The sequence below is a fragment of the Erigeron canadensis genome, chromosome 5 (genome assembly GCF_010389155.1).
Source record: "Erigeron canadensis isolate Cc75 chromosome 5, C_canadensis_v1, whole genome shotgun sequence".
NCBI classification, from domain to species: Eukaryota; Viridiplantae; Streptophyta; class Magnoliopsida; order Asterales; family Asteraceae; genus Erigeron; species Erigeron canadensis.
Window position 1 is genome coordinate 36,115,961 of NC_057765.1, and position 22,596 is coordinate 36,138,556.

Here is a 22,596-nt window from a genome sequence, read left to right on the forward strand (position 1 = left end):
CCTTGGAGGATAAAAGTTGTCTACATGACTACATTTTAACCTCCTCCATACATCATCATAGTATTGAGACCAAGACTCATAGATGAGGGCATTGAGTGTTACTTACTTACTAACTAATTATTAATTATAATACATATTATGTACTTAACTTCATGACTACATGTTTATATTCATACCTCTACCCGATGTGGTTCACAATCATAAATTTAATATCTTAAAATGTTCATGTAGATTAAATTCAAACATATATTTAATAATATTATTATTATTATTACCATTATTATTATTATTATTTATAGTATTTAAAATTAAAATATATAACATTAGTTTTTTCTAATTTTCACTTATACATATTGTTAAAACACATTTATATATAATCTATAATTATACGGGGTATCATTGGCTATGTTGTTGAAATACCAAAATCTAGATAACTCGACCGATCAACATCCTGAAATCAATAAGTCTTTAGGGTGTCAAAAATTAATAAATAAAACAATTACAATGCTTAAATCAAATAAAACTTACACTAATCTTTCAATTTATGCTTTGATCTACTCTTATATCATTAAAAAAACCCTATCAACTTTAATATTTTGAATTTGTTTTTTATTAGGCTCAATACATCGACAAGGAAAAACAAAAATCCTTGATAAATCAGTGCCTTGTAAGTTGTCAGCCCAACAAAGTCACTTAAGTCCATATGGCCCCATAGCTGCATTATCTTGTATGTTAACAAAATAGCATGAATATAGATTTGATTTGCGATTTATAAAAGAAATGAACGTTTGGAAGAGGTGGTCTGGGCCTCAATTTAATTAATTAGCTAATTACGTAAAATAACAAATCAATTATGAATTAATCCTATTGTTGATTCTTTACTAATTTTTCTATCGCGATAAGCTATTAATGGGTAGGTGATCAAACTTTTAAATGATTGTTTAATCACTTTATTGTAAAAGATATATTTTATAAAACTATGAGTTAATTGTAGGATTGGTCCCTTTGGTTTGTACATTTTAGCAATGAGGGTCCATTTTCAAGTATCGTTGCAATGGGGTCCTTATTTTGAGAATATTTTGCAAGACTGGTCTCTTTTTAACATGACCGTTAGCGGGTGTCGTTAAGTCTACTCGTGGCAATAACGTGTAGGGACAATATCGTCTTTTCACACAACATAGATTGGACCTTTATTGCTAATGAACTCGAAAAGTAACCCCATTGCTAAATTGTGTAAACCACATGGACCAATCTTGCAATTAACTCTTGATAATACATATAATCATTTATATTTATTTTTTTCTTATACATACTAAAAAACTACTGATTTAAGCATTTCTTAACTAACTAAAAAACTTAATTAACTGTTAAAACTGTAGAACATGGACCAAAAAAAAAATAATATTACTAATAATAATTGTAAAAAAGTCTTATTGATTTAGTTTTTTTTATAATCCATCACTAAATTATACTTTTTAGTTTTTTATTAAAGAATAAATTTTACTTAATACTTAATTGGTTATTAACAGTTTTTTGCTTTTCATAATTATTAAAGATTAAATTGTTTGAAATATATATTTCCATGTACTATATAATACAAAGTATATTAATTACTCGATAGATCTAAAATATATTAAAAAATCTGTTAGCCTTCATATTAAAATAAACTTTCACGTATATTTATTAATTATTATTTAAAAATCAACCAACTGCATAAATGTTTAATAGTTACATAAAGAACTAAAATATCATATATGACATTTATATTATTCAGACGAGTTTGTTTTTTAATAAAGGGAGAATTTCATATATGTCTTATATTGACATCTTAATTACATATTTACCAAACTTAAATTAATAATTATATATATATATATATATATATTCAATTTTTGTTTAGATAATATCGTATATGTCCAAACTATAAATTATATTGTGATAAAGACTAGAAAGAAAAAAAAAAAACTTATTCACCAATATTGTTTATTTCTAACGATCCTACTAATTAACATACACTCATTTAGGCTTATGTTTTTTCATTGCCATTATGTTTAAAAATCTTATGTGCTTACAAATCCTTTTATGGTTGTACTTTGTTTCTTTTTTATGGTAATCACTTTCGAAGTATCTTATAAAATCCTTACATAGCTGCAATATTATGTATTTTGAGGATTCGTTTGTTACATAATATTACAATCTCTTAATATAAACATAGTTCGCCATGATAACATAAACAATAACATAAGCGACAGTCATTTGGGCGTATTTTTTGGTCAAATGTCATGGTCTATCGTGTTTTTATCTATTAGGTTTTATAAAAGATGTTCGTGATAATATAGAGACAATACTTAAACTTTTTTAGCTATATGAATCATGCACTACAACCACAATTTCTTTCATGGGAATGATATCTATTTGATGTTATTTCATAGTAACGGACCAATGGTATTGATTAATGTGCATGACATGTTGCTCCTGGATTCTTTATTTAGCGTTTTTTGTTTAGTAGTTTTATTGTACCATAAAATTGTTTTGTTTATTATTTGTATATACAAAAGCTTTCTTACTGTGTGTCTTTTGCTCTACTGATTCACACCCGATCATATATATATGCAACCGCAACTTCGAGATGTGTTTAGATCTTTCGAGATTTGTTTGGATCTTGTAAAGGTTTACCTTGTTAATTACTTATGCAATTCGTTTAATATGTACAGTAGAACCTGAATAAATTAATACTCGATAAATTAATAACCTCGATAAAACTAATAATTTGTCCGGTCACAACTTGGGACCAGTACAAAATTAGACACCAATCAATTAAATAATAAGATAATATTTTTTTTGAAACCCCAAGGTAAATATATAGGTCCCATCAAAACTATAAATTAATAATTTCTTAAATATTCCAAAATTTTAATATTGTTTAGTAAAAAATTAATCTATCCTTAAATTTCAACATTGCACTTAAGAGTTGAGACATTGTCGCAACAAAAGGTGTGAAGAATTGTTAGCGGCTTATAATGCTTATTTTCGAGTGATTGATTTCTAAATTAATGTATCATCCTCAACTTCATTATCAACTAGATTTTAAACAGTATCCATCACAATTTCTTCAATGCTTTGAACCTCATGACATTCATTATTTTCACCAGCATATCCCGCAACTCATTCACATTCGTTTTGTGTTAATACTGCATACTCGTAATCAAGCTCACGAATGTCTTCTTCATAGTTTACATCGTTTAAATTACTTTGAGCCAATTGAATTTATGAAACGAGTTTTATCGTTGAAAGCAATTTGCTTTGGACTCTTGTGTCATTTAATGTGTGAATGTACATTAGATATGGAAATTTTGAAAGAAATACATGAACATCTTTAAATTAATAATTTATTAATTTATCGATATAATAATATCTCGATAATTTAATAAAATATCTCGGTCCTAACATTATTAATATATAGAGGTTTTACTGTAATTAGTTGTTAGTTAGGAATGATAAATAGAGAATTTATTAAGTAAATGTAATTATATATCATTTTATAACACAATGGATAAATATGATATAATCTAGACAAAATTTGGATATATATGTAATTATTAATTTAAGTTGGGTAAATATGTACTTAGAGTGTTAATATGGGACATATATGAAAATTTTCCTTTAAGGGATATCTAATTCTTAACGTAGAAAATATCTTAGTTGTTAACCTTAAATAATAATAAAAGTTTATATATCAATTAGTTTTCAAAAGATAAATTACAATTTTATATTGTAATCTTTTTTTTATTTAAAAAAGTTCTCAATGTATCAATTGCAAGATTGGTCCGTATGGGTTTTCCATTTTAGCAATGGGGGTCTCTTTTTTGAGTTCACTAGCAATGGGGGTCCCTTATGTATTATATAAAAAGACAATAATTCCCCTTAATGTAATGGCCACGTGAAGACTTGACGGCATCTGCTAAAGGTTTCGTTAAAAAGCGACCAATTTTGCAAAAAATTGTTAAAACAGGAACACCCATTGCAACGATACTTAAAAAGTGACCCCCATTGTTAAAGTGTGTAAACCACAGGGACCAATCTTGCAATTAACTCTAAAACTAATGATAACAAAGGTGTAAAATGTTTTCAAATTTTGAATCCTTTAAAGTAGAACTTATAATAAAGTTTTTTTTTTTTTTTACTTTTAATTACTTGTTAAGTTTTAGTTTTCATATTGAGTTATTTACCAAGGTCTATATTAAACTATCAAATGAAAACATGAGTTGAATGTCCAAAGAAAACAACCCGACCTGAATGTTTAAGGGAAAAAAACCTAAAATTTAGCTATTTTACATATCTTATTACATATATTTAGATTCCCTACTGACTATGAAAGAATTGATAAGAAATAATTATAGCACATGGTACAAAATATATATTTTTAGTAAATGGTTTCAACTTAACGTTACATGCAGTCATGCTTTAAATGTTTGATCAACTGTTGGTAACAAAAATTAAGGTTTAGATCAAACTCTCTTTAGTTGATGACTAGTTTCTTATTTTTCTCCATTGATCCTTTATACATTTTTAGTATAGGAAGATCAAGTTCCGAGCAAATAAGATTGATGATCTCCCCGGTGAAAGCACCCATAGATAACTTGTTTAAGGTCACGGAAATCGCAAACCTATTGCTTATGTCACAATATCCGGTAGATCCACCTAAACCCGTGTGCCCAAACCCAATTATAGAATCATTGGTTGCTTTAACCTTGTTAAAACCGAGTCCAAACATCCCATTTGGTACGATTAAATCTTTATGATCTCCAAGTCCTAAGAAAGCATCGAGAACTTCCTCTTTAGAGTTATTAAAGATCTTAGTCATGTCAACTTCATGAGTAGTTTTTTTGGAAGGGGAACCGGGGTTGTGAGGATGGCTTCCGAGTGGCGGGAGGGAAGAGGAATGGATGGGTGGGACTACACCGCCATCCACAAGGGTGGCATAGTAGCGAGCCAATGCCCGAGCTGAAAAGTGTCCATTGGAAGCAGGTAGTATGGCACGACGAACCTTGATGGTGTTGGATATGGTAATAAGGTTGGAAACTACGTCGAAAGAGAATGTGGAAGGCATGTAGGTAAAACGGTCCGGTGTAAGTATTTTGGCCATCAAAATTAGTTCATCTTCATCTACCGTAAGAGTTGCCAAACGAGATTCAACTCCTGAAACGCACATAAATAACAACTCAAACTTCTACTCATCAGTAGCTAGCAAGATTTGGGAAAATAAGATCTTTGGGGGGAATCATACCGGTAGGAATGCCTATATAAAACTCTCCTTCAACATTAAGCGGACGCACAAAAGCTTTCTCAAGAATGTCCTGAAACTTCTCTCCTGAAGCATGCTGCACATTCAACAACTATTGTATTGTATATAGATTGTAAAACAATTAACAGTTAACAATCTATATACAATACACTATATATATGCGTAAAACAATTAACAGTCAAGCAAACAAACGAATTTGTCTAAGAGACTTTCTACCCTTCACAACAACATCTGGCAATTTTCATTTTTCAGCCCGGCCATTTAAATTTAACATGTCTATATATCATTTTTCAGCCCATTTAAATTTAATATATGTATTAAAAATTGATGGATTGCCCTTAGGGATTTTTTTAAACATTAGCGCTTTTAAAGGGGCATGAGTTCGGGCCTTTAATTTCCAACAACAAATTTTTTTTATTATCAACATCATGCTTTTATTACTTGAAAAACTAAAAAACAAACCTTAAAGTTTATGTCTTTCAAATTAGTGTAAACTTTTTTACAAATTCCCCGACAATGTGTCGGCCATCATTGTTCAAGAACTTATATCATATAAGTTGATGATTGTCACTCACACAACAAGAGCTAAAATACAAAGAAATAAGAATTAAATTATTAATATTGATCATTTATATAGAATTTGTACTTCACTTCTTCATGTCCTCTATTCCTCTAATTCAAAGATCTTTTGGTTCATTCCAAGGGTTGATTACATTGATGGTCTTAACTCTTTATGGTTTATTTTAAATTTCACATTATGACCTTTAAGTTTAATAATGAAAACCAACGTACGTTCTATATTTGGAAATTCGTTTCACTGATGATCCTTTATGCTTCATAAAACTTTTGAGCAACCAATTTATCCTATCTAAATTGGCTTCTGATTTTAGATTTATTGCTTCTTACAATACCGTCGTTTTAGATCCCCAACTTTTAAACAAGTGTGTAGCAAAGTGTGGAGAAAAAACCTCATTAGTATAAGTTAATGATTATTGTAAATAAATGAAGCCAGGTCCAAAAACATTGAGGCATAAACCTAAAGGGTCTTGAGTTACATTTGTATAACTCATGCACTCCATCAAATGGGCTCAGGTCGTCCACAAAAAAGTGAAATTAGAAGAGGGGTCATAAAAATAAATGATACCTCGATGATTCCACCACATAACCAGCCATATGATAGATAATGGTTCAACTGTACACTACCAGGTTTAGTCTCAGGACAGACTGCAGCTATGCATTTTATACATTCAGAAAAATTACAAAATAATGAAAGATGATCTTCTTCAGAAATGCCAGCAAGTGCGTTGTGCAGACCAGCAGTATGATTAAGTATATGATTAACCTATAATAGAAGAAAGATATATGATGTACTACTTTAATGAGGTTATGTAGTACGCAGTTATAAAGTTTCAAAGAACACACATATAGATAAAAGGGCATCAGAAAAAACTAAAGAAAAAAAAAAGACTTTTCATATATTTTGATGTTCATAAAATATGATTGTCTACAATCCCTCAACCAAGCGATGTCGTCCCTAATGTTCACCTCACCTCAGCTAATCAATTTATACCTTTAATTAAGGGGTGTTTGAAAATGCAAATTTTAAAAAGCAATCTAATCATGATGGTGTTTGAATGTGTTTTTGTGGTTCAAAATTTGTAATCATTAAGATATTTATTTTATTACATGCAAATCCAAATATCTTTTATGAATATAAGATCGACAAGAAGTAAAAGAATCTGGACTCGAAACAACCTTTATTTGATCTTTTCCGTTAATACCAAACTCCGGCCATATCTTCGCGACATTGTCGTCAAGCTTGAGTTTCCTACGATGAAAATATATGTTATTGTTATAATTTCCTTCCATAACTTGATACCATATAATCCTTTCATGGTATTAGAATATGCCAGAAAAATATTATCATTATTATGCAACAATAAAGGATCATCTAGGCACTGTGCATACAAGAATTTACTTGGTATGATGCATTTATATTTGGAATTTTCCAATATAAATGAATAATGAACCATTTATCAGTCACTTACCCAATGGTTTAACGACTTATATGGAAGAAGACAAATCATGTAACATTGCAGCTAAAGAGGCATGCATGAGGTTGGATTTGAACCTCATACCTTTGATTTTTGTTGCTAGTTCCTTACTATTAAGAATATGATACGAATCAAGCTGGTCAGCATGGTCAAGGGCTGCATGTGCTTATTGGGTTAAAGTCAACAGACGTTTAGGTTTAGGGGCTTAAGTAATAATTATTATTACTGTTAGTTATTATTATTATTTACTTGTGGGTCAAGTTAGGTTAAGGAGTCTATCTCTCTAAATAAAGCCATAGGTCGCGGTTGTTAGTGTGGAGAATTATCATTGTTTAGTTTATTATTGTCTAGTTTTATTCTTGGAGCAACTGAAGCTCGAATTCAGCCTAATCAATGGAACAACCGACTTTGTTCGGTTATATTCCAGTTTATTATCTTCCGTTCAATATTATTCTGCTGTTGTAATATGTCAATTGTTGGTTTCTGCTCGTTTATTACTTATATGCTACCTATTTCCTTGGATTTTGATGGTTGGTACATATCAATTGGTATCAGAGTTATGCAACCCGTGGTTTTGTCTTTTTTGTTCTTAAGTTAAAAAGATGGAGAAATTTAGAGCAAAGATGGAGGAATTCAAGGCAAAAACAGAGGAATTTAGTAGGAAATACGAGGAATACATGGAACGGCGTGCAAGGCAACATAATGAAATCATGACATTATTAAGGGAGTTTGCGATTTCAAGGGGGTACAATGTGTCTAACTGGCCCTCATCGGCTGGTGTTGAAGGTACTCAATCTGCTAATGGTTGTGAAGACAAGTGTTGTTAGTGAACAACATTCCGCCCAACTAACCGATCAAAAAATCAACATAGTGGAAGATATCAGCACAATCACACCATGTAGAAAGAAGCAAGGAGTCCGAGGATGAAACCACTAAGGTATCTGGAAGGCAGTAATAGATCAGAGTATCTCTCGTCAAGTTACAGTTAGTAAGGAGATTGAATATGTTTCGGATTCAGTGAAGACAAGTGTTGTTAGTGAACAACATTCTGCTGTTGTAAAATGTCAATTGTTGGTTTATGCTCTTTTATTGCTTATATGCTGGCTATTTCGTGGTTTTTGATGGTTGTACGAGAATCACATCTTTAGAGAGAAAAAAAAAAGGGTACGTAGTTCCGATACAAGATAAGATATGCGACCATTATTAGTAATCTGCATGGCTAAAAATATAGAGTAACACCTAATGCCGTCTTCCAAGGGTTATGGTTCCCAAGATGACGTATGGGGAAAATTAAAATGTAGATTGTCTTACCACTACTTAAGGTAGAAAGGTTGCTTCCAAGTTTTAACAAAGGTAAAAAAGGACCTCCGGCCTGACAGACATATAAAGATCACACCTTGACCACTATCTCCATAGACGAGCTCCAACCCTTAAACATGTAAGTTAATTTCATGCCCTTTAGTTAAACTATTGTTTATCCATCATTTCTTGTAAGGATCACCTACGAATCATATATGTCATTCTTCTAGCTTGTACATGTTTAATTAAAGTCCTAAGATGAACACACTTCAAATCGCACACCATATGATAACTTAGGAACATGTTGCTACAAGCTCAAAATCTGATCTAATTTGGCATGAAGACTGATCAAGGATGGTACTAGGTACTAGCAAGTAGGCAAGAGGTGAGCTTATTATAGTCTAAAAAGTAGGTCTACAATTTTTCTTGCAATTAAATGTGAATATTCTTAATTTCTATATAGCATGCAAGGGGATAACAAAAATTACTTATTTTAAAATTGGAGTCGACTATATAGCTTTCCATCTCAAGCTGCTGCTGCATGAACAAGTCGAGAACTTACCCTTTATCGACCAGCCAGTGAACCAAGCCTGATGTGACACCTTTAGTTGCGGAGAAAACAGGAAATAAGCTATCAGGCTGAACCGGACGAGGATCATCATCATCTATTCCCAACACTCCGGCAGCCGTATCTATTATTACTTTACCGTCTTTGTATGCACAAACCTAATTAACAGTACACACAATAACGAGCGTTTGCATATATAATTAATACTTAAGAACCCAATTTCATGTACATATATGCATGCATGTGTTAAGTACACTTGACAGCTGATATGAAATTATGAATATTAAAGACTAAACTATTTATTAGAACAGTCATTATTTGCCAATCTTTAAATGTTTAAAACAGATTATTGTAGTCTAATATAATAGTATTTAAAAAAAAAAAAAACAATGATAATTAAAGGGCGTGAAGCTAAGTGTACCTGGATTCCAATTATTTTATCAGCATTTTCAACCAAGAATTGTCTCAGTTTTACCTCAACATCAGAATTTACTGGGCTGTCATATAACCATTTTGCACTCACGGAAGAAAATGGTGGCATGTTATTATTCATGTTGCTGAAAACAAACTAGATATGAGAAGAACCTTTTTTGATGAAGTGATGAGCGATGTTTATTTTTCTTATTTTGAAAACCATATTTTTTGCAAGTACTATGTATTGTATCACATGTTATTTTCGTTCATTCACATGTGAAATGATATAAAATGTTAAGTTGTCAGAGAAAATTTTTTTAAAAAAACCTTCAAAATAGCCTTTTGTGAACTTGTGAATGAATATGTTTACGTTTTCGTTCATATGTGCACAAACGGCTATGTATAAAGTTTTGAAAAAAAATTCTTTTGCAACATATATTTTTATAACGTTTCACATGTGAATGAACAAAAGAAACATGTGATCCAATACATAGTTTAAGAGTTTTCAAGTTTCTTACGAAAAAATGGGTTCTCAAAATAAAGGTCCCTTATACTTGGAGTCACACGTTCAGCTCAAAATTTTTGGTGGCCTTAAATGACATCAATTTTAGGACCTAGTTTATTAGCATAAAAAGAAAGAAACAAACAATATCCAGGGCTGATAAAAAGTCGGCTAAACAATTACACAAGATTTAATAATTAAGTTTAACATTATTAAGCGTATGACTACGTAATAGTTTTAAAAGCCCCTTCCTTAACATTAATAAACTAGTTATCAACATTATCCTAATCTTTGCTGGTCAAACTATTATGCATAATAATATATATGAAGTATAACTACTAACACTAAACATATTAATACATTACTATTGTATATACATAAATCTACTAAAAAAATAAATACTGGAATTAAAACATAAAAAAGAAAAGTAATTAAGGAGAGATGCGTTTTCCTTTACCGGAATCAATTAGGTGATCGATCAGCTTCTTATTCTCTTTTCAGTTTTCAAAGAGATGAAAGACTGACTTCGAGATTTGATGAAGACTTGGTATACCATGTTGACTGAGTAAATATGGACGGGAAGGAATAATAAACGTTGGAAGTTTGATCCATTAAATCAGGAGAGAACGTGCATATAGTTTTAGTGCATGTGTGTTTTATTTTTTTTATTATAAATATAAATATAAATAGCATAGGATAGAAGTTATTCTATACCTTTTCATTTTTCATTGAATAATACTCCGTACTAGATTTTAGACTTGTGTCTAACATTGAATATGAGTTTTTCGATATTATCAATATTAGATTTTCTTAAATTTGGTTCATAAAAGCTTATAATTTTAATGATATACAATTTTAAGTGTTATACTTTGCAAGTTGTAATACAATAATCACATGGTCGTCACTACCATTATTTGATGAAATTGTTTACCGTAGTCAGTCCACAATGCACATGCTACGATAATTTCTCTATTATAGAAATTTTTGAAACCAGTTGAACTCATAATGTGATATTATTATGAAAGATAAGTAAGAATTAAAATATAAACATACTTGTGATTAGTAACATTGTAAAAATAATTATTTTAGTTATTTGTTTTTATTAATTAATTATGTATAAAACTAAATGATAACATCAACGAGAGTCAATTTGATGAAATCAAGCGATATGATTGGTTAAAAAGTCATTAATTCAAATGTTTTTTAGTATATATTAAAATTAAAATAGTATAATTACTATTAAAATCTTAATATATTTACATTAGTTTTAATTTATTTTTAATTATATATATATATAGAACATACTATTGGATATATATTAGTTATTATTTTATTGAATAACTATTAGCTATTATTCTATCGGATAAATATTAGCTATTATTATTTATTTATTATATTAAAATTATTGGGTAAAAAGTGTAAATTTGTGATGGAAAACAAAAAAGTGTAAATTAAAGTCAAAATTGAAAATAAAATTCAACATTAAAAAATCGAGAGTTGTGATTGGTCGATAAGTTATTAGAGCAACTGTGCTTTAATATAATAAAAGATTATGTATGGTAGTTTTTCAACTTCTCTTTTTATACCTATGAGGCTACGATTACTCATTTTCTTCATATTCACTTAGGGCCCCTTTTTTTTCTTAATTAAGTGTTTATGTATTAAGTGACTGAGTGTATAAATAATGTTTGTATGTATTAAGTAAAAAATAAATAAATAAAGGTTATTTTTGTTCATTAAGTAAAAAAAAACATGAAATTTGTCTCAATGCATTAAGTTCTTAATTATTAAGTTTACCAAGTAAAAAAAGGACGAGACCTTCCTTATATTTTGAGTATTATAGTGAGAATTGAGGGGCGTGAAATCCTGAATCCTTCTGTTTATCCACAATATATATATATATAGGAGGACAATCAAATAAGAACAGTCTTAAAACAAGAATGGTGAGAACACTTAAAAAACATCATTTTGATGCATTAAAAGTCTATAGAACTAACATAGTGCATAACTAATTATCATTATTTAAGTGTATAGCAACACATTGGCCTGTCAAAATGAAGAAAATTATGTTTTTTGTTTTGTGCATCCATCTTGGATGCATATTCTTCAAAATGATGCATCCACCAAAAAACGTGATGTTTTCGATTTTGACGGATCAATGTGTTGTTAAACACTTAAATGATGATAATTAATTCTGCACTATGTTAGTTTTATGAACTTTTAATGCATCAAAATGATGTTTTTTAAGTGTTCTCACCGTTCTTATTTTAAGACTGTTCTCACCGGAGTGTTACCATATATATATATATATATATATATATTGTAACAACCGCCTTAGAAATAATTTAAATAAATCCATAATATGTTCTAGTTTCGAACATGTGCTCACGTAAAGGTCTATTCACTCTTAAATCTTAAATTATAAGACGCGTCTATGGTCTATTGTGATAAGAATGTTAGGTTTCAAGACGTAAGCGATTGTGTTCAAGAAATTCTAGTCTGAAAATGTTTCATTTAGACCCTACAATTATTAGAATCATTAATTAAGGGAAAAACTATATAAGGGTTAGAAAACCCAATTTTTCCACTTCTTCTCCATTTTCATCTCATCTCACCTCTCTCTCTCTAAAAACACACACATACCTTCACCATCTTCACCCACAAAAAATTCATCATTTGATTTTGAGTTGTTAAACCAAGATTTCTTGCATTTTTAGCTTCCTTGTGATAATCAAAACATATTTCTAGTATCGATTTTCAGGTAATGACAACAAGTTTTGAGATTTTCATCAAAATAAAAGCTTACTTTTCAAGTGTATGTTCTTGATGATTTGGTCCATTTTTGGTGTAAAAATCGTGTTAAAAGTTAGTGGGTTTGTGTCTAAAAGTGTTTAGTAACCTTTTCGTGATCAAATTTGGGTCGTAAACATGTTTTAATCTTCAAAACCCTCGTTTTTGTTTGAACAGTCCCAAATTCGTCCTAAAAACACTTAAAACGAATTTAGTATCCCAGAAACGAATTTAAGTCTTCCAAAACGAAGTTAAGCTTCAAAACGAACTTAGCAAACAAACTTAAGTCCTCAAACGAATTTAATCTTCGTTCAGATACACCTTACGAATTTAATCTTCGTTCAGATACACCTTACGAATTTAATCTTCGTTCAGCTACACCTTACGAATTTAATCTTCGTTCAGCTACACCTTACGAATTTAAACCCTATTTTCGTTAGTTGTAGAAATCAGGTTTTATACTTAGTTGTAATCCAAGTCTATCATGTACAAGGAAACCCTAATTAAGGTATAATCAAGACATATTCGATCTTGTTTATCAAAGTGCGAGTTCAAAGACGTTCATTACGAGTCTAGTGTATGAAAAACACTGTTGAGTCAAACGTTTAAAGATCTTTAGTGATCCAAATCATCAGTACATCAAGGACACTTAGTAAATAAATAATCACGAGAACTAATACATGTATCCATCTATGCTCAATGGTTTGTGATTAGGTTGACATCAAGACATACTTGGATTCGAGTAGATATATTTTACTATATCTGTGCTTATACCCTGTGCTTGTAGAACTACGCTCGTAGCAGATCACTGTGAGTCTTCGTAGCCCCTTTTTCTTTACTTATTTCGGGGTGAAAGGAATACTACTCATGCTTTTATACATGCCGTAACTACTTTTACTACTCTTTGGCTATTTGACTACTTGTTACATATTAGCCGGTCCTGTTGAGGATTGTGTGTGCACTATTGATACTATTAGCCGGTCCTGTTGAGGATTGTGTGTGCTCTATTGATACTATTAGCCGGTCCTGTTGAGGATTGTGTGTGCTCTATTGATACTATTAGCCGGTCCTGTTGAGGATTGTGTGTGCACTATTGATACTATTAGCCGGTCCTGTTGAGGATTGTGTGTGCTCTATTGATACTATTAGCCGGTCCTGTTGAGGATTGTGTGTGCTCTATTGATACTATTAGCCGGTCCTGTTGAGGATTGTGTGTGCACTATTGATACTATTAGCCGGTCCTGTTGAGGATTGTGTGTGCTCTATTGATACTATTAGCCGGTCCTGTTGAGGATTGTGTGTGCTCTATTGATACTATTAGCCGGTCCTATTGAGGATTGTGTGTGCTCTATTGATACTATTAGCCGGTCCTATCGAGGATTGTGTGTGCTCGCTTACTTATGTGCAAGTTGGTCACTAGCCACTACATACTACTTAATACTTGAGATCTACTGGCGGTACAAAATGCTTTTATGCTACATGTTTATACTCAAACCTACGAACTCACCAACCTTTGTGTTGACTCTTTTAAGTATTCCTTTCAGGTAAACCGGCTAATCGTGGCTAGGAATGGTAGCATGGGACTATTAGCAGACTTTAGGATTTAGGGTTGGAGTTTGCATGCTTGTTATTTGGGGTTGGTGGCAATATGCCCAATCGTATCCCCTGCGTGGGACTTTTCATACTTGATTTGGTCACCTTTGTTGAACTTATGTGTAATAACCACTACTATGCTTGTTTGGTTGTGAAATTGACTATTTATGTTTATTCTAAGCACTCATTTAGTATTTCCTATGTAACATCCATGTGCGCGTGTGCTTTATCTTACATCCCGAGTTTTCCGCCGCTGTCGGGGTGTTACATATATATATATATATATATATATATATATATAGTGAAAAGTTATTTTGAGAACCCCTTTTTTTGCGAGAACCTTTGAGAACTTTTCAAATCAAGCCAACCGATGATTATTTTTTACATGAAATTTGTTTTTTGATTGTTTTATAAATAACTTATGTGTAATTTTAAAGTTTATAATTGTATAGAGGCATGGATTATCATCCGTTATGCAATTATGTGGAGATTTGGATTCTAGATTACATGTGCACGAATATTGCTATGATTACATGTGATCGACTTGTATACATGTGATCATAGCAATATTCGTGCACATGTCATCAAGAATCCAAATCTCCACATAATTGTATAACGGATGATAATCCATGCTCCACACAATTATAAACTTCAAAATTACACATAAGTTATTCAGAAAACAATCAAAAAACAATTTTCATGTATAGAATAATTCTCGGTTGGGCTTGATTTGAAAAGTTCTCAAAGGTTCTCGCAAAAAAGGGTTCCCAAAATAACTTTACCATATATATATATATATGGTAACATTCCGGTGAGAACACTTTTAAAATAAGAACGGTGAGAACATTTAAAAACATCATTTTGATGCATTAAAAGTCCATAAAACTAACATAGTACATAACTAATTATCATTATTTAAGTGTTTAACAACACATTGATCCGTCAAAATCGAAAAAATCACGTTTTTTTGTGTGCATCCATCTTGGATGCATATTCATCAAATTGATGCATCTAACAAAAAACGTGATTTTTTCGATTTTGACGGATCGATGTGTTGTTAAACACTTAAGTAATGATAATTAGTTATGCACTATGTCAGTTTTATGGACTTTTAATGCATTAAAATGTAATTTTTAAGTGTTCTCATTTTAATTTCATTTTCATTTGATAGCCTATATATATATATATATATAGAGGCAATTGCAAATATCCCCAAATACAATCTCAAAATTACAAACATCTCCAACCAAAACTTTAAATATCAAATATACCCAATTTTGATTTTTAAACACACATATTTACCCAATAATATCTATTTGATCAAGTAAAATTTATTTCTTGACCATTATATCCTTTTTCATTTGGAAATTTAATTCGAGGATGTCTCCTAACCAATAAAATCAAAACTTGCAGTTTTGTTAAAGGCAAATACACTATTAAACTGAAAATACAATCAATCTCAAATACAAAAGTATACCCTTTTTCATCTTTTTTTTTTTTTAATGATCCATATATCACTGGAAATTTTCTTTTAATGATCCATATATCACTGGAAACTTGAATAAGATGTGATCCATGTAGTACCAAACTTTTAACTTTATCAAAAGGCATGATAAAAAGTAAATAATGTTAAAAAAATCAATGATCTTTTCTTCCATTGCTTAATTAACATACCAATAAGTAATTAGCTTAGTGGTAAGGCAAACACTTTGTGACCTTAAGGTCTCAGGTTCGATCCCCGCTGGATGCAAAAAATAATTCATTTAAGGTACCCGTTACCAATGAAGTCTAGACCCATATGTGAAGTTTAAATACGCGGGTTCGATCCTTCAGGGTGCCCAGATCATGTGAGGATTAGGATGGAAGTATTTTACCGGCATCATATGGCTCATACGGGGTGGGTCAATGGATATCCAATTGTGGTACCGAGACTAGGGTTCCCCCATTACCCTAATTAACATATATCAAAATACTCATATAAGATTGAATAAGTGTTAAATAAAATACATCATCTCATAAATAATAAAAGCACATGGTCGTAATAACATTAGAATCATTCTTCTTATTTTGCCAAAATTTCAAAACTATAAATGAAAACTGTCGATGGACACATCACTAGTTAGCATATAATTCAAACTTTCCATTGTCAAAAAAACCATAATGATCAAAGAAGTAATAACAAATTGGCATTTTAGTTATAAGAGAAAACAAAACCTACATCATGTGAGAACAAACACAATGACTTATGTACAGAGCGGATTAATAGGCGGAATTATTTTGGGTTGGCGCTCAATTAATTTGTAGTGAAGGGTATAAATGTCTAATCAATATTAAAATATAAGATTGGATATATTTGTTTAAATTTTTTGTTGTGGATTTTTGTAATTATAAAGTTGCATCTGGGGATATTTGCAATTGTTCCTTAATGTCTATCGCGATAAGTTGTTAATGGCAGAGAACGGGTGATCAAAATTTTAAATGATATTTTAACCACTTTATCAAGAAATATATATTATATTTTTTCCGTCCCTGTTAAATGTACTATTTTGACTTGAATATCCAAACAAAAGAACCTCACCGGAATGTTCAAGGGAAAAATTGCTCAAATCTAATTTACATATTGAGTAGATTCCACATATCTTATTACATATTTTTAGATTCGCTACTGACTACGAAAAAATTAGTAGACAATAATTATAGCACATGTCACAAAAATATATATTATTCAAACTGCAGCAAATTAATCATATTTCTAAATCGTTTCAACTTAAAGTTATGTGCAGTCATGCTTTATGTTTGATCGATCAACTGTTGGTAACAAATTGGTTTAGATCAAACCCTCTTTAGTTGATGACTAGTTTCTTATTGTTCACCATTGATCCTTTATAGCCTTTTAGTATAGGCAGATCAAGCTCCGAGCAAATAAGATGGATGATCTCCCCGGTGAAAGCACCCATAGATAACTTGTTTAAGGTCACAGAAATCGCAAACCTATTGCTTATGTCACAATATCCTGTAGATCCACCTAAACCCGTGTGCCCGAACCCAATTATAGAACCATTGGTTGCTTTAATCTTGTTAAAACCGAGTCCAAACAACCCATTTGGTACGATTAAATCTTTATAATCTCCAAATCCCAAGAAAGCATCGAGAACTTTCTCTTTAGATTTATTAAAGATTTTAGTCATCACAGCTCCATTAGTAGTTTTTTTGGAAAGGGAAGTGGGGTTGTGAGGATGGGTTCCGAGTGGCGGGAGGGAAGAGGAATGGATGGGTGGGACTACACCACCATCCACAAGGGTGGCATAGTAGCGAGCCAATGCCCGAGCTGAAAAGTGTCCATTGGCAGCAGGTAGTATGGCACGACGAACATTGATGGTATTGGATATGGTAATAAGGTTGGAAACTACGTCGAAAGAGAATGTGGAAGGCATGAAGGTAAAATGGTCCGGTGTAAGTAGTTTAGCCATCAAACTTAGTTCATCTTCATCTATTGTAAGAATTGCCAAACGAGATTCAACACCTGAAACACACATAAATAATAAGTGAAACTTCTAATTAGTAGTTAGCAAACTTCATCTATTGTAAGAGTTGTGAAAATAAGAATTTGGGGAGAATCGTACCGGGAGGAATGCCTATATAAAACTCCCCTTCAACATTAAGCGGCCGAACAAAAGCTTCCTCAAGAATGTTCTGAAATTTCTTCCCTGAAGCATGCTGCACATTCAACAACTATTGTATTGTATTGTATTGTATCGTGTATAATATATACAATCACGAGGGAAAGCGACCTCGTTTTCGGAGTCTTTTATACAAATTCCATGTATGTTAACGATGTTTCCGTCGTTGTACAAGAACTTATAACATATAAGTTGATGATTGTCACTCATAATTAGGGCTGTCAATGGGTTCGGGTTCGGGTGAGCGAGTTGAAAATCTCTGACCTTAACCCAACCCATTAAAAAATTTAAGTCAGAAATTTCAACCCTGACCCATGACCTGTCAACCCGAACCCAACCTACCAACCTGAAAAAAATCGGGTTGACAGGTCGAGTTTCGGGTTGGCGGGTCAAATGGGTTGGTGGGTTGACGGGTTGATTTCAGGTCAATCAGGTCATATAGGTCATGGGTTTGTGGGTTAGCGGGTTGATGGGTAAATTTCAGGTTAAATGGGTCATGGGTTGGCGGGTTGAAGGGTAAAATGGGTTGGTAGGTCGACTTATTAAAAAATTATAAAAATTTAAATTCTTATCAGGTTGGCGGGAAACCCAATGGGTCAACCCGAACCCAACCCGAAAAAAATCAGGTTAGAGGGTTGACGGGTCGAGATTTCATAACCCTAACCTGCTTTTTTCGGGTTGGGTTCGGATTGGGTCGAGATTGACAGCCCTACAAGTCATACCACACAAGAGCTAAAATTCAAAGAAACAAAATTCAAATATTAATATTGATCATTGAGTTAATTACAGAAATCGTCTCTGTCGTGGTACCCAGCTTGTAGGTTTCATCCCTAACTTTCAAAAATTATAGTTTTAGTCCAAAAAACTTTGCTCCGTCAACAGTTTTAGTCCTGACCATACACGCCCGTTTAAAATCAGGTCACGTGATTCGCACGTGATGGGTAATCTCGCAAATTGGCTTAATAATACCCAGAGTTAACTACAAAAATCGTCCCTGTTGTGGGCGGTCACTTGCAACTTTCATCCCTAACTTTCAAAAAATTACAGTTTTGGTCCAAAATCCAAAATAAAATTAAACACAAAATCATTTGGATTTCTAATGCATAACATATATCACAGATACAATCCCAGATCTAAAATCAAACACAAGTTTAATCCAAAATTTAATGAAACTCCAAATTTCATTACTTTCATATCAATACATGATTTGTATACAAACATAATATATAATTAGGGAAAAGTGAGTATGAGATTGTTATGCACCCAACTTGGGTGAAAAACCCCTCACATACTAATATTTTAATATTTTAAATAAATACATGGCCCCCCATGATTTTTAACTTTTAAAAAAAGGTATGTGAGGGGTTTTTCACCCAACTTGGGTGCCTAACAGCCTCATATTCCCTTTCCCCATATAATTATATATATTAGATCTATTCATTTAATACAATTAACTTATAAACAAAAAAATCTTAGAAAAATCTCACCATCTTTATTATTCTTAGCTTTTTCTCTGTTTTTATAAGTTCTCAATACAAAAATAAAACTAAGTAAAAAAAAAAATCAATTACCTAAAAGCCATAAACACTTAAATCCAAGAGAGTCTGAATTTCTAGTTTTCAAAAAGAGAGTAGGGTGTGAGTCAAGATTGTTTGTGAATTTATATCTGATAGAAATAGAAGAAGTTGGATAATTAGGATTTTTTTTTTGTGTGTGTGTAAATGTTTCTTTTCATATAGATTGAGAATAAAAATTTTGGACCAAAACTGTAATTTTTTGAAAGTTAGGGATGAAAGTTGCAAGTGACCGTCTACAATAGGGACGATTTCTGTAATTAACTCTGGGTATTATTAAGCCAATTTACGAGATTACCCATCACGTGTGAATCACGTGACTTGGTTTTAAACGGACGTTTATGGCCAGGACTAAAACTGTTGACGGAGCAAAGTTTTTTGGACTAAAATTGTAATTTTTGAAAGTTAGGGAGAAAACTTGCAAGCTAGATACCACGATAGGGACGATTTCTGTAATTAACTCTTGATCATTTAAATAAAAAGTCTACTTTACTTCTTTCATATCCTCTCTTCCTATAATTCAAAGATCTTTTGTTTCATCCCAATGGTTGATTATATTGATTCCTATAATTCAAAGATCTTTTGTTTCATCCCAATGGTTGATTATATTGATGATCTTTTATGGTTTATTTTGAATTTCACATTTTGACCTTTTGAGTTTAAAAATGACAACAAACATTCTTTATTTGGGAAGTTTGTTTCCCCTGATGGTCCTTTATGCTTTATAAAACTTTTGAATGACTAATTTATCCTATTTTGTCTTCTGATTGTAGATTTATTGCTTCATGAAATACCGTTTTAGATCCCCTACTTTGAAACAAGAACGTGCGCAGAAAAAACCTCGTTAGTATACGTTAATGATAATTGTAAATAAAGCCACATCCAAAGAGTTTGCGAAAAAAACCTTCAAAGTCCTGAGTTCAAATCCTATATTCGTATAACTCATGCACTGCGTCAAATGGGCTCAAGTCGTTCATAAAAATGGAAACTAGAAGAGGGATCGTAAAAATAAATGGTACCTCGATAATTCCACCACATAACCAGCCATATGATAGATAATGGTTCAACTGTACACTACCAGGTTCAGTCTCCGGAGCGACTGCAGCAATGCATTTTATGCATTCAGAAAAATCACAAAATAATGAAAGATCGTCTTCTTTAGAAATGCCAGCGAGTGCGTTGTGCAGACCGGCAGTATGATTAAGTATATGATTAACCTATAATAAAAGAAAGAAATATGATGTACTACTTTAACGTGGTTATGTAGCTATAAAGTTTCAAAGGACATACATATAGATAAAAGGGCAACAGAAAAGAAAACAAAAAATACTTTTCAGATATTCTGATGATCATATAATAAGATCGTACGTCTAAAAGCGGGTTTGTGATGTTGAATTTGGACTACTGAATATAGACTAATCATGATGGTGTTTGAATGTGTTTTCGTGGTTCAGAATTTGTAATCATCATTAAGATATTAGATAATCATTTAATTTATTATGCAAATCCAAATATCTTTTATGAAGATAAGATCGACAAAAAGTAAAAGAATCAGGACTCGAAAGAACCTTGATTTGATCTTTTCCGTTAGTACCAAACTCCGGCCATATATTTGCTACATTGTCGTCAAGCTTGAGTTTCCTACGATGGAAATACATGTTATTGTGGTCAAGCATGCATGGGGATAACACAAATTACTTATTTTAAAATTGAAGACTATATATTTTTCCATAATTTAAGCTGCTGCTGCTGCATATATTAACTAGTCTGATAGAACTTACCCTTTATCCACCAGCCAGTGTACCAAGCCTGATGTGACGCCTTTAGTTGCGGAGAAAACAGGAAATAAGCTATCAGGCTGAACGGGACGAGGATCATCATCATCTATTCCCAACACTCCAGCAGCCGTATCTATTACTACTTTACCGTCTTTGTATGCACAAACCTAATTAACACACACAATATCATGTACACTGGTGTGACACTTGACAGTATGTGTTGCCTATCTTTAAATGTTTAAAACAGATTATTCTAATCTAATAGTATGTTAAGAAAAACAATGATTAAAGGGCGTGAAGTGTACGTACCTGGATTCCAATTATTTTATCAGCATTTTCAACCAAGAAACGCCTCAGTTTTGCCTCCACATCAGAATTTACTGGGCTGTCATATACCCATTTTGCACTCGCAGACGACAATGGCTGCATGTTATTATTAATGTTGCGCGCTGACAAACAAAGTAGCTGATACGAGAGGACCTTTTTTGATGAAGTGATACGATGTTTATCCACAATATATACATATATACTTGGACTCAATATTGGTTTCTTCGTAGAATTTTTGTATCATTATGTAGAATGAAGTTGATGCTGGATTGGTAAAAGGAATTTAATTATTAGGATTTTGCAACTTTTATTAGTTGGTTTCAACGAACATCTAAGATATATTATCTAATTTCCGTTGTTTTGGCAGGTTACCAATTGAAATTGATTCCAATGGACATTGTGACTGAAACTTTCGATTATTACCGACCTGGTATTCTTGATTTTATGAAGAAGTGATAGTCAAATATTGATTGCCTATTTAATCATTGATATAAAATTCTTTCATCTAATAATAACAGAAATGCTTAAGGGCAAAATATTTATTTTGTTGTACTTCAAAATTTTAAATATTAACATCGATTCAAAGTCATATTTTCTAACGTAGTATACATATGAATACTGGTGAACCTAAAATAACCCAAATGATACGAGAAAATGACATTTTAGCTCGAGCACATTTTGACCCCTAGCTCAACCCACATGATCCATCCAT

General features: G+C 31.7%; 2 protein-coding genes across 2 annotated transcripts; both read right to left on the reverse strand.

Annotated features, from left to right (window-relative positions):
- Nucleotides 1-4,519: 4,519 nt before the first annotated feature.
- On the reverse strand, nt 4,520-9,779 carry LOC122601702. Its single transcript, XM_043774443.1, has 6 exons — nt 9,648-9,779; nt 9,221-9,384; nt 7,061-7,133; nt 6,450-6,647; nt 5,288-5,381; nt 4,520-5,199 (listed from the first exon to the last, which is right to left on the reverse strand). The coding sequence occupies exons 1-6, from the start codon at nt 9,777-9,779 to the stop codon at nt 4,520-4,522; spliced, it is 1,341 nt and encodes a 446-aa protein (XP_043630378.1).
- Nucleotides 9,780-17,368: 7,589 nt separating this feature from the next.
- Nucleotides 17,369-21,986, reverse strand: LOC122601703. The gene is made up of 6 exons (XM_043774444.1): nt 21,867-21,986; nt 21,561-21,724; nt 21,348-21,420; nt 20,799-20,996; nt 18,149-18,242; nt 17,369-18,048 (listed from the first exon to the last, which is right to left on the reverse strand). The coding sequence occupies exons 1-6, from the start codon at nt 21,984-21,986 to the stop codon at nt 17,369-17,371; spliced, it is 1,329 nt and encodes a 442-aa protein (XP_043630379.1).
- Nucleotides 21,987-22,596: the final 610 nt, after the last annotated feature.